This window comes from Myxine glutinosa, chromosome 12 (assembly GCF_964187855.1).
Source record: "Myxine glutinosa chromosome 12, kmMyxGlut1.1, whole genome shotgun sequence".
Taxonomy (NCBI): Eukaryota; Metazoa; Chordata; class Myxini; order Myxiniformes; family Myxinidae; genus Myxine; species Myxine glutinosa.
Window position 1 is genome coordinate 39,759,623 of NC_136272.1, and position 13,780 is coordinate 39,773,402.

Sequence of the window (13,780 nt, forward strand, 5' to 3'; positions counted from 1 at the left end):
TCCTTCAGGGTATCCTCCACCCTCCATCCTTCAGGGTATCCTCCACCCTCCATCATTCAGGGTATCCTCCACCCTCCATCCTTCAGGGTATCCTCCACCCTCCATCATTCAGGGTATCCTCCACCCTCCATCATTCAGGATATCCTCCACCCTCCATCATTCAGGGTATCCTCCACCCTCCATCATTCAGGGTATCCTCCACCCTCCATCATTCAGGGTATCCTCCACCCTCCATCATTCAGGGTATCCTCCATCCTCCATCATTCAGGGTATCCGCCACCCTCCAGGGTATCCTCCACCCTCCATCATTCAGGGTGTCCTCCACCCTCCATCATTCAGGGTATCCTCCACCCTCCCTCATTCAGGGTATCCTCCATCCTCCATCATTCAGGGTATCCTCCATCCTCCATCATTCAGGGTATCCGCTACCCTCCAGGGTATCCTCCACCCTCCATCATTCAGGGTATCCTCCATCCTCCATCATTCAGGGTATCCGCTACCCTCCAGGGTATCCTCCACCCTCCATCATTCAGGGTATCCTCCACCCTCCATCCTCCATCATTCAGGGTATCCTCCATCCTCCATCCTTCAGGGTATCTTCCACCCTCCATCCTTCCCCGATCACGTAGATTGGTCAGGTATCGTTTGTAATAATTGTGTTGTGTACCCTCCCAGCATGTGGTTTCATGAGAGGTGAAGCTGCCTCGGCTCACGCATGGATGCAAGATGGAATGCACCATGCACAGCTGTGGGAAGCGCATGGGGATTCATGGAAAACGGAATAGTGAATTGGACATTGCACAGTTGTTTTTTTTAAGAAACAGAAATTGAAATCTCAAAATTAAAATTTCAATAAGCAGTGATTATCACCTCTGAAGCGGTCTAACGTGGGTTCATCCTGGTGTTTCACTGGTAATGTGATTCATCGATGGGTGCGCCGTCCCTCGGATGGATATTAAACTTGGCGTTCCGTCTGCCATTATTACTCGGTGGACGTTGAAGATCCCACGGTGCCTTTGGCAAAGAGTAGGCCAGCTATCGCCGGCACCCTGAACAAATTCAAAATTCCTGCCCAAATTACGTGTCGAACGTCAGGCCTGGCCAGCCGGTTCGTGAAAGACTCGTGCCAAAAACTTCACCCGGCCAACCCCCAAGAACGTGGGAATAATTGTGGCCCCGTTAAAGAAAGAAGCAGAAGCAGAAGTGATCACTCCTGCTTCTACAAAAGCCATACAATGAGTTATTCCTGCAGGATTTTCATCCCTCATGCCAATAGTGCCGTAGATTCATAGGCACATCTTGATTTCTCTTTTGAATAAAGCAGTTTATCCATTCTTGGTATCCATTATCCTTTTGCTCCACCACTTCTTGTGAACTTTTCTGGATTTCTTTAATGCGTTTTTAAAATTAGTATCCTACTGATTTCACCAGAGGGGACTATGGTTTGCTCTCAGTCTGTCTGTCCGTCCGTCCCACCTTTTGGTTTTTCAGACTTTTTTCCTGTACCCTTCAACATATTCAACTGAAACTTGGTACAAGGCTTCATTATGATAAGTTACAGAACAAGTTTGAGTTTCAGTGCGTTTCATCAATTTTTCACAGAGTTATGCCCTTTTTGGACTTTGAAGGTATCCCATCGGTAGGGGACATGTATTGCAAAGCAATTCTTCCTCTTGTTCTCTTTAGGTTCCTCTTCACCTCTTCACCCTACACTTGTCTTGCCAATGTTAAATCGTGTCATTCATTTTCAACGCCTCTTTTCAGGCTTTCGGGGGATAACTCATGATCAGACTTCTCCGGCACAAACCGGTGGCCTGCATTTCCCGACTAAGCAACTCCAAACTAGAACGGGCACTCGGTAGAGCGCATACCTTCGCCGCAGCTACTGTTCTGTACTTGGCATGGGAGTGTAGGGAACAGAACAACAAAAATACGATTTTGACCTTTTCGTGACCTTGACCTTGACCTTTGACCCGATTGCTCCCAAAATCTAATCAAATGTGTCCCGTATAATAACCAATCATCCCACCAAATTTCATGCAATTCGGTTGAATACTTTTTGAGTTATGCGAATAACATACACACACACACAGACATACAAATAAATACACAGCGATCAAAACATAACCTTCCGCTTTTGCGAAGGTAATAATACTTCCAATGGATCTGATTGGACAGGCAGTTGGAGCAGATAAGCACAACTGAGGAGGTGTAGACCCAATGATGAACTCGTGTATGATTCTTTCTTAATTTTTCCATGTCTGTCTTCTAAAAGGTTCACAGGTGAACGAAGATTAGGGAGAACTAGCGCAGGAAGCCCCCTCTCGGAACAGACTCCCAGAACCCACCGAGTTGGAGCGAGCTCATTCCCCGTTGGCTTTGGCCCAGAACGTTCGGCCCAGTAATCATATCCTGGATTTTCACCAAGAAGTCTGGAACAGACTGGTCTGATGAAGACGCCACTTACAGAGTTCAACGGGGTCTGTGGATCGAGGCCAAGGCGGTTCGCCCGCAATTTGTGAATTTGTTCTGGTGTTTGTTTCCTATCAAACGCTTTTACTTAGGAGGCCTTGAAGGATTGCGGCGCAGATGGATTTCCCTCCTCCCTTCCCCACACTTGTGGGTTTTGTAGCAGCATTCATCGCAGTATGTTCATCTCAGGCCTGCGTCAATCTCACGTGGATCATTTATTATGTGCAAAATCGAAGATTTTTCAAGGATATTGGTCGATTGCGTTTGTGGTTCTGTCTGTCTGTCTGTTTGTTTGTAACTTGGCAAAAAAAAAAAAAAATTTGCAAGTATGTTGATCACTCCGGTTTGTGTGTTTGTTTGTCTGTCCGCTCACTTATACTTGCCTACAGGTCACAATTTTAAACCGATCTTCACGAAACTTTCCCAAATGGTAGAGTTCGTGGTCCGACAAAGTCCTATATATTTTTGGGGTCAAAAGGTCAAACGGTCAACAAGGCCAAAGGTCAACCACTTTTTTCAAATTTCTAAAATCCTCAATTTTCATCCGATTCACTTGAAATTTGAATAGGCTATATATATCGGCAAACTGAATTCAACCACCAACTATTTTTGAGATCACCATAGGCCAAAAGGTCAACATAGGCCAAAGGTCAACAACCATTTAAAATTTCTAAAATCCTCAATTTTCATCAGGTTGACTTGAAATTTGAATAGGATTTACATATCGGCGAACTGAATTCAACCACCAACTAGTTTTGAGATCAACATAGGCCAAAAGGTCAACATAGGCCAAAGGTCAACCACTTTTTTCAAATTACTAAAATCCTCAATTTTCATCCGATTGACTTGAAATTTGAATGGGATATACATGTCAGCAAACTGAATTCAACCACTAACTATTTTTAAGATCAACATCGGTCATAAGGTCAACCATGGCCAAAGGTCAACCACTTTTTTCAAATTCCTAAAATCCTCAATTTTCATCCGATTGGCGTGAAATTTGAAAAGGATTTTCATATCGCCTTACTGGAGGCAACCACCAACAATTTTTGAGGCCAACATAAGCCAAAAGGTCAACATAGGCCGAATTTCTAAAATTGTCAATTTTCATCCGATTAACTTAAACTTTGAAGACGGTTTGCATATCAGGTCACTGAATTCAACCACTAATTATTTTTGAGGTCAAAAGGATGCTCCACTGAGTGCCATGCTACTTTGTTCTGTTTTGCCAAGTGTCACTCCATGAGTGATTTTTCATTTGTCTGTCACCGGCCTAAAAAAGGTCACCGGTCACAATTCTAAACTGATCGTCACGAAACTTCACCAAGTTGTATAGGTCGTCCCAATTGAGAAGCCTATTGATTTTGAGGTTGAAGGTCAAAGGTCATCTGGAGGTCAAATTTCTAAAATCGCCATTTTAAATCCGATTGACTTGAAAATTGAATAGCATTTGTATATTGAGTCACTAAATTGGGAAACATACTATTTTTGAGGTCAAAGGTCCACGCAAGGTCAAATTTTTAAAAATCATCCATTTTCATCTAAAAAGCCGTCAATTCTCAACCGGTTGACTTGAAAATTGAACAGCATTTGCATATCGAGTCACTAAATTGGGAAACATACTATTTTTGAGGTCAAAAGGTCAAAGGTCAACTCAAGGTCAAACTTCCAAAATCATCACTTTTCATCTGAAAAACCATCAATTTTCATCCGATTGGCCTGAAAATTGAACAGCATTTGTACATTGTGTCACTAAATAGGAAAACTAACTATTTTTGAGGTCAAAAGGTCAAAGGTCAACTCAAGGTCAAACTTCCAAAATCATCACTTTTCATCTGAAAAACCATCAATTTTCATCCGATTTTTTTTCGGATGTGTGGATGGTGCGCCAAATTACACCCTCAAAAAACCGTTTTCATTCTCCATTTGATTGTATCTATATATATATAACACAGTTTGTGTGTGTGTGTGTGTGTGTGTGTGTGTGTGTGTGTGTGTGTGTGTGTGTGTGTGTGTGTAATGTTACCGATAGACTCCTAAACGGAGAGGCTTACGTGCTTGATATTTGACATAGACATGGCCATTGAGCCTGGGACGAACATGGCCGAACTCAAAATATTTGACGATCCATATTTTTTATTCATATTTACCTCAGCGCATTTCAGTGAAGTACCCGCTAATCTCAGCCGGTTCCAGAGCAGCTCGCTGATTCGCTCAGAGCAATCACGTGATGTTCCATTACCGCTGCCAGACTGATTCGCTCAGAGCGATCACGTGATGTTCCATCCCGTCACACGTCACACGTTTTTTCACCTTTTATGCGATCGTGTTTTGTATCGATTTTGTGCGATATGAATTAAATGTCTTTGAAACAGCTGTGAAACGTCTTTCCACAACCCCTCCGTAACCGATTGGAGCAGTTTATTGCCGCACAAAACGAGATCCGCAAAGCGAGTTGGTCGAGCCGTTTCGCTCAGAGCGATCACGTGATGTTCCATCCCGTCACACGTCACACGTTTTTTCACGTTTTATGCGATCGTGTTTTGTATCGATTTTGTGCGATATGAATTAAATGTCTTTGAAACAGCTGTGAAACGTCTTTCCACAACCCTTCCGTAACCGATTGGAGCAGTTTATTGCCGCACAAAACGAGATCCGCGAAGCGAGTTGGTCGAGTCGTGCTGACCAAGATGGTGACACGGCGGCTTCACTTTTCACGGAGTATGAGTGTTCTATATATTTTCAATTCAGTGCGCCCGTGATTTGTGGCATAGACATGACCATTGGGCCTTCACGGTGTAATTTGTGCGAGGCTTTTGTCCGAGTGAGCTTGAGTCGAGAGGGCGAATGTACGGGTTGGGAATGTACGGGTTGGGAATGTACGGGTCTCCCTTCCCCCGCCCGGCAACGCCGGTACTGGAGGACGTCGCAGGATCGGTGAGTCTCCAAAAGCCGCTTCGTGCTGTTGCGAATATGTTGGACTATGTCCGATTGTTGTGCTGCTCTCCGACCATGAGAACTGCAACGTCATTGTTGACTGGCCATCCCCTTCCCTCCCCATTCCCCCTCCCCCCTCCGTCACCCCTTCCCTTCCCCCTCCACCCTACCCCCTCCACCCTACCCCCTCCCCTTCTCCCCTCCCCCCTCCCCCTCCATTTTCCCCCTACCCCCTCCACCCTACCCCCTCCCCTTCTCCCCTCCCCTCCCCCTCCATTTTCCCCCTCCCTCTCCCTTTTCCCCTTCCCCCTCCCCATCCTCCCTCCCCCCTACCCCTCCCCCTCCCCCTCCTCCCTCCCCCTCCCCCTCCCTTTTCCCCCTCCCTCCCCCTCCCCCTCCCTTTTCCCCCTCCCTCCCCCTCCCCCTCCCTTTTCCCCCTCCCCCCTCCCCTCCCTTTCCCCCTCCCCCCTCCCCCTCCCTTTCCCCCCTCCCCCTCCCTTTCCCCCTCCCACTCCCCCTCCCTTTCCCCCCTCCCCCTCCCCCACCCTTTTCCCTCTCCCCTTTCCCCCTCCCTATTCCCCCTCCCCCCTCCCCCTTCCCCCCTCCCTTCCCCCTCCACCCTACCCCCTCCCCTTCTCCCCTCCCCACCCCCTCCCCTTCTCCCCTCCCCCTCCATTTTCCCCTCCCCTCCCCCTCCCTTTTCCCCCTCCCCTCCCCCTCCCTTTTCCCCCTCCCCTCCCCCTCCCTTTTCCCCCTCCCCTCCCCCACCCTTCTCCCCTCCCCCCCCTCTTCTCCCCTCCCCCCTCCCCCCTCCCCCCTCCTCCCTTCCCCCCTCCCCCCTCCCCCCTCCTCCCTTCCCCCTCCCCCCTCCTCCCTTCCCCTCCCCCTCCCCCTTCCCCTCCCAACCCTCCCCCTCCCCCTCCCTCCTCCCATCCCCCCTTCCCCTCCCCCCTCCCCCTCCCCCTTCCTCCTCCCATCCCTCATCCTCCCCTCCTCCCCTCCCCCCTCCCCTCCCCTCCCCCCTCCCCTCCCCTCCCCACCCTCCCCTCCCCTCCCCCCTCCCCCCTCCCCTCCTCCCCCCCTCCCCCCCTCCCCTCCCCCTCCCCCCCCTCCCCTCCCCCCTCCCCCCTCCCCTCCTCACCCCTCCCCCCCTCCCCCCCTCCCCCCTCCCCTCCCCCCCCTCCCCCCTCCGCCCCCCTCCCCTCCCCTCCTCCCCTCCCCCCTCCCCCCTCCCCTCCTCCCCTACCCCTCCCCTCCTCCCCTCCCCTCCCCTCCCCTCCCCTCCTCCCCTCCCCTCCCCTCCCCTCCCCTCCTCCCCTCCCCCCTCCCCCCCTCCCCTACCCCCCTCCCCTCCTCCCCTCCCCTCCTCCCCCCTCCCCTCCTCCCCTCCCCCCCCCTCCTCCCCTCCCCTCCTCCCCCCTCCCCTCCTCCCCTCCCCCCCCCCTCCCCTCCTCCCCTCCCCCCCCCTCCCCTCCTCCCCTCCCCTCCTCTCCTCCCCTCCCCCCTCCCCTCCTCCCCTCCTCCCCTCCCCCCTCCCCTCCCCCCTCCCCTCCTCCCCTCCTCCCCTCCCCCCTCCCCTCCCCCCTCCCCTCCTCCCCTCCCCCCTCCCCTCCTCCCCTCCTCCCCTCCCCCCTCCCCTCCTCCCCTCCCCCCATCCCCCCTCCCCTCCCCCCCTCCCCCCTCCCCTCCCTCCCCCTCCCCCCTCCTCCCCTCCCCCTTCCCCCCTCCTCCCCTCCCCCCTCCCCCCTCCCCTCCTCCCCTCCCCCCTCCCCCCTCCCCCCCTCCCCTCCCCCCCCTCCCCTCCTCCCCTCCTCCCCTCCCCCCCTCCCCTCCTCCCCTCCTCCCCTCCCCCCCTCCCCTCCTCCCCTCCCCCCCTCCCCTCCTCCCCTCCTCCCCTCCCCCCCTCCCCTCCTCCCCTCCTCCCCTCCTCCCCTCCCCCTCCCCTCCCCTCCTCCCCTCCCCCCCTCCCCTCCTCCCCTCCCCCCCTCCCCTCCTCCCCTCCCCCCCTCCCCTCCTCCCCTCCCCTCCTCCCCTCCCCCCTCCCCTCCTCCCCTCCCCCTCCCCTCCTCCCCTCCTCCCCTCCCCCTCCCCTCCTCCCCTCCTCCCCTCCCCCTCCCCTCCCCCCTCCCCTCCTCCCCTCCCCCCTCCCCTCCTCCCCTCCCCTCCTCCCCTCCCCCCTCCCCTCCTCCCCTCCCCCCTCCCCTCCTCCCCTCCCCTCCTCCCCTCCCCCCCTCCCCCCTCCCCTCCTCTCCTCCCCCCTCCCACCCTCTCACATCCCTCACCCTCCCCATCCCCCCCTCTTCTCCCCTCTCCCCCTCCCCCTCCCACTCTTCTCCCCTCCCCCCCCCCGTTCCCCTCCCCTCCCCCCCCCCGTTCCCCTCCCCTCCCCTCCCCCCCCCCCCCCGTTCTCCTCTCCCCCCCCCCCCGTTCTCCTCTCCTCCCCTCCCGTTCCCCTCTCCTCCCCTCCCCCCCCGTTCCCCTCTCCTCCCCTCCCCCGCCCGGCGATGCCGGGTACTTCTGCTAATTGTATATAAATTATAGTGCAACGAACTCGTGAGATCACGAGAAGCAACTTTCAGAACCACATTTTACAGTTTAAACTCCGTGCTACGTGTCAATGTGCCAGGTTGATGTTTACAAACTCCTTTATATCCGGATTCACTTTTTTCCTAATTCCTATTTCTATCATCTCTGCACAGATGTCCGTGAAGTTAGCACCCTTTACACTTTACCCTTTACACTTTACCCTTTACCCTTTACCCCTTACCCTTTACCCTTTACCCTTTACCCAATTCAAAATTAGGTTTGTACCATTACAAAAATAGGGGGTGTTGTGCGTTTCTTTGTGCAAAAGGCGAATGCGAATGCGTAAATAGGATAAATTATGGACGATGGTAATCCGATAATGGTTCGAATCCAGTAATGGACTGAATCGGGTAAATTAAAATTGAATCCGGTAAACGTTTGAATCGGTTAATGGTTCGAATCCGGTAAACGTTTGAATCGGTTAATGGTTCGAATCCGGTAAACGTTTAAATCGGTTAATGGTTCGAATCCGGGAAACGTTTAAATCGGTTAATGGTTCGAATCCGGTAAACGTTTGAATCGGTTAATGGTTCGAATCCGGTGAACGTTTGAATCGGTTAATGGTTCGAATCTGGTAAACGTTTGAACCGGTTAATGGTTCGAATCCGGTAAACGTTTGAATAGGTTAATGGTTCGAATCCGGTAAACGTTTGAATCGGTTAATGGTTCAAATCCGGAAAACGTTTGAATCGGTTCATGGTTCGAATCCGGTAAATGTTTGAATCGGTTAATTGTTCGAATCGGTTAATGGTTCGAATCCGGTAAACGTTTGAATCGGTTAATGGTTCAAATCCGGAAAACGTTTGAATCGGTTCATGGTTCGAATCCGGTAAATGTTTGAATCGGTTAATTGTTCGAATCCGGTAAACGTTTGAATCGGTTAATGGTTCGAATCCGGTAAACGTTTGAATCGGTTAATGGTTCGAATCCGGTGAACGTTTGAATTGGTTAATGGTTCGAATCGGTGAACGTTTGAATCCGGTGAACGTTTGAATTGGTTAATGGTTCGAATCCGGTGAACGTTTGAATCGGTTAATGGTTCGAATCCGGTAAACGTTTGAATCGGTTAATGGTTCGAATCCGGTAAACGTTTGAATCGGTTAATGGTTCGAATCCGGTAAACGTTTGAATCGGTTAATGGTTCGAATCCGGTAAACGTTTGAATCGGTTAATGGTTCGAATCCGGTAAACGTTTGAATCGGTTAATGGTTCGAATCCGGTAAACGTTTGAATCGGTTAATGGTTCGAATCCGTTGAATGGTTCGAATCCGGAAAACGTTTGAATCGGTTAATGGTTCGAATCCGGTAAACGTTTGAATCGGTTAATTGTTCGAATCCGGTAAACGTTTGAATCGGTTAATTGTTCGAATCCGGTAAACGTTTGAATCGGTTAATGGTTCGAATCCGGTAAACGTTTGAATCGGTTAATTGTTCGAATCCGGTAAACGTTTGAATCGGTTAATGGTTCGAATCCGGTAAACGTTTGAATCGGTTAATGGTTCGAATCCGGTAAACGTTTGAATCGGTTAATGGTTCGAATCCGGTAAACGTTTGAATCGGTTAATGGTTCGAATCCGGTAAACGTTTGAATCGGTTAATGGTTCGAATCCGGTAAACGTTTGAATCGGTTAATGGTTCGAATCCGGTAAACGTTTGAATCGGTTAATGGTTCGAATCCGGTAAACGTTTGAATCGGTTAATGGTTCGAATCCGGTAAACGTTTGAATCGGTTAATGGTTCGAATCCGGTAAACGTTTGAATCGGTTAATGGTTCGAATCCGGTAAACGTTTGAATCGGTTAATGGTTCGAATCCGGTAAACGTTTGAATCGGTTAATGGTTCGAATCCGGAAAACGTTTGAATCGGTTAATGGTTCGAATCCGGAAAACGTTTGAATCGGTTAATGGTTCGAATCCGGAAAACGTTTGAATCGGTTAATGGTTCGAATCCAGTAAACGTTTGAATCGGTTAATGGTTCGAATCCGGTAAACGTTTGAATCGGTTAATGGTTCGAATCCGGTAAACGTTTGAATCAGTTAATGGTTCGAATCCGGTAAACGTTTGAATCGGTTAATGGTTCGAATCCGGTAAACGTTTGAACCGGTTAATGGTTCGAATCCGGTAAACGTTTGAACCGGTTAATGGTTCGAATCCGGTAAACGTTTGAATCGGTTAATGGTTCGAATCCGGTAAACGTTTGAATCGGTTAATGGTTCGAATCCGGTAAACGTTTGAATCGGTTAATGGTTCGAATCCGGTAAACGTTTGAACCGGTTAATGGTTCGAATCCGGTAAACGTTTGAACCGGTTAATGGTTCGAATCCGGTAAACGTTTGAATCGGTTAATGGTTCGAATCCGGTAAACGTTTGAATCGGTTAATGGTTCGAATCCGGTAAACGTTTGAATCGGTTAATGGTTCGAATCCGGTAAACGTTTGAATCGGTAAATTTTTTCGAATCTGGTAAACGTTTGAATCGGTTAATGGTTCGAATCCAGTAAACGTTTGAATCGGTTAATGGTTCGAATCCGGTAAACGTTTGAATCGGTTAATGGTTCGAATCCAGTAAACGTTTGAATCGGTTAATGGTTCGAATCCGGTAAACGTTTGAATCGGTTAATGGTTCGAATCCAGTAAACGTTTGAATCGGTTAATGGTTCGAATCCGGGAAACGTTTGAATCGGTTAATGGTTCGAATCCGGTGAACGTTTGAATCGGTTAATGGTTCGAATCTGGTAAACGTTTGAATCGGTTAATGGTTCGAATCCGGTGAACGTTTGAATCGGTTAATGGTTCGAATCCGGTAAACGTTTGAATCGGTTAATGGTTCGAATCTGGTAAACGTTTGAATCGGTTAATGGTTCGAATCCGGTAAACGTTTGAGCCAGTTAATGGTTCGAATCCGGTAAACGTTTGAATCGGTTAATGGTTCGAATCCGGTAAACGTTTGAATCGGTTAATGATTCGAATCCGGTAAACGTTTGAATCGGTTAATGATTCGAATCCGGTAAACGTTTGAATCGGTTAATGATTCGAATCCGGTAAACGTTTGAATCGGGTAAAAGTTTGAATCTGGTAAAGGTTTGAATCTGGCAAAGGTTTGAATCTGGTAAAGTTTTGAATCGGTTAAAGGTTTGAATGAGGAGCTGGTTGTGAGAGTTGTTGTTGTTGTCGTGCTTGTTGTTGTTGTTGTTGTTGTTGTTGTTGCTGCCGTTATGTTTCTCAGGGCGTTACCGATTCAGTCCACTACCGGATTCGAACCAATAACCGATTAATACTATGAATTCGAATTCATAATAATTAATAATTGTAAATTACTCCCCATGGGGAACAACATATACTCATGATGATGTCATAATTAGAGAAGTATAACGCTTGATCTGATCGTATTGAAATTTCTTGAACATGATCTATGCAAAAACTGTATGCGAGAATTTAATTGATGACATCATCTGTCACGTGGTTCGGCAGCCATATTGGATTGAACATAAATCTACGAAACTGCACAAACACAGCAGCTAATAAACACCACACAAAATACACCATGAAAACACGTCTTGGTGAGGGTCTGCAATCTCTGATTGCTCTTTATAGTTTTGTTTTTCCTTTGTCTTTTTGCCTGGCATGAGATAAACTTTTCCGAAGGTTTTTCAATGTTGACACCAAAGTGTTTGATCTTGAGGATGAACATGTCATTGCTTCAGAAGTTTCTAGAATGGAAGATGATTTTATTATTCTTTAACGGTCACAATTATTTCCAAATTATTGTGGGGTTGGCCAAGCCTGACATTCAACAAAAGTTCGGACGGTGGTTTGGAATTCGACCACGGTGACAGCAATAGGTCGCATGCTATGCATTGAAGATGATGAGAGATGAGAGAGCGAGAGAGAGAGAGAGAGAGAAAGAAAGAAAAATGAAACACGTGTTTGTAGCATTGCCATTAGATAAAAATGTTACAATTGTTACTAAAAAAAGTTATGAAACCTCATCACATATGCTGGTAATGTAATAAAAATCTAGAGCCTTGCTGAATTATGCATTGTGGGCAGTACAGCATCATGCATATTCAAATATCCTACGTCAACGCAAGACTTTACTGGAAGTCATTCAAACGCAGTGAGATCATGATTTTTTTTCATAATACTGCAGTGAGTCAACTCGGGCAAGGTCAGACCAGGCCATGCTCCGAAGAACACAAGACATTATTTGATAAGTCTTGTCTTTTTCAGCCATGTTTTGTCTCTATGAATTTTGTATGGTCTCTACACAATATCTGTATTTCGGGCCGGAAGACTCCTTAGCTCATTTGGTAGCGTGTTCAGAATTAAGCTGCCTGGTTGATTTTAGATCCCTGACAGAGTCAGGCTTAACTTAAAGTACTTGGAGGAGGCACTGGGTTCTGAGACTAGGCCTTGGTGCTGCAGACCACCACTCTTTGTAGGAGGAAGTTAAATTATGTAGTTAAAAGTGGCACGTAGTATCTTTCGAAAAAGAATATGAATGAAAAATGAATGATCGTTTTAAGGCCATTTCCCCGCTACAGCGGGGGTTAGCCTTGCGGGCCCCATGACAATCATGGTTCCCTGTTTGAGGCAATGTTTTTATGGCCGGATGCCCTTCCTGACGCCAACCCTTGGTCGCCTCTTACGATGCGCAGGGATACGGTGTACCTATTCTAAATCGGGGTACACACCGGGATCATTCATCCCAGCAAGCTGGTACTCAATTAGCCGACCTCGGAAGGATGACAGGCTGAGTCAACCCCCCTGGTGTTCATTTAGCGATCGACCGGGATTCGAACCCAGGATCCTCGGATCCCAAGCCGGCCGGATTATAAATGTCATATTTAAAAAAATTCACGAAGTTTACCGCCATTTATGCAGTGTCTTATACACCACCTTTTTTTAACATGTCCAAGTATTGCAAAACTGTTTTTTTTTTTGGGGAGCGGCAAGGAAGCCATTTGTGTTCTACAATGTTTTAGTATATAATTCAATTAAAATGATATAAAGATTTTAAATGTCATATAAAAAATGAATTCTGGAAGTTTTCTGCCATTGATGCAGTGTCGATTACACCACCTTATTTATCACGTTATATTAGTTATTCATGCCTGTTGTTTGTATCCTTTATGACATCCATAAAAACAGCAAGTTTTCTGTTTGGAATGATATTCAATTTTGTCTGACTGCCAGACGAGCAGACAGACAAAAGTGAACCTACTGCTTAACCCCACTTTCACTTTGCTTGTGTGGGGTAATGAGAGAGAGAGAGAGAGAGAGAGAGAGAGAGAGAGAGAGAGAGAGAGAGAGAGAGAGAGAGAGAGAGAGAGAGAGAGAGAGACAGAGACAGAGACAGAGACAGAGACAGAGACAGAGACAGAGAAACAGAACTGGACAGAACTGGCACAATCGGTATTAAACATTGCCACTGAACTACCTTGCAGGTGCCAGAAGGTGCTGTGTACTACGTGGACGATGGCAGCACCGAGTGCAAGTGTCCGGATGGTGGAGGATCCATCACCTGCCGATTCATGCCTTGTCCCGAACTGCCCACAAACTGCATCGAGCAACGGCAGCCGCCAGATGGGTGCCCGGAATGTGTTCGCACTGGCTGCCTGGACCATCATGGACAGAAATACGACTCTGGCTTCACTTTCCGCATGCCTGACTGCCAGGTTGGGCCTATACCTTACTCCGAGCCTCTATGTATAACTTGCATGGTGGATCAGTGTAGACTAGTATTGTTTATTTATCTTTACCTCTGCCACCAAAGGTGGATGGAA

General features: G+C 48.5%; 1 protein-coding gene across 2 annotated transcripts in view; it reads left to right on the forward strand.

The window, feature by feature from the left end:
* Positions 1–13,780, forward strand: part of LOC137437245 (uncharacterized) — a 121,478-nt gene that overhangs the window by 14,731 nt on the left and 92,967 nt on the right. For both annotated transcript variants that reach the window (XM_078766295.1, XM_078766296.1), the window contains exon 3: positions 13,442–13,672. In XM_078766295.1, the coding sequence (XP_078622421.1) occupies positions 13,442–13,672 (231 nt within the window). The remainder of the gene's footprint in view (positions 1–13,441; positions 13,673–13,780) is intronic.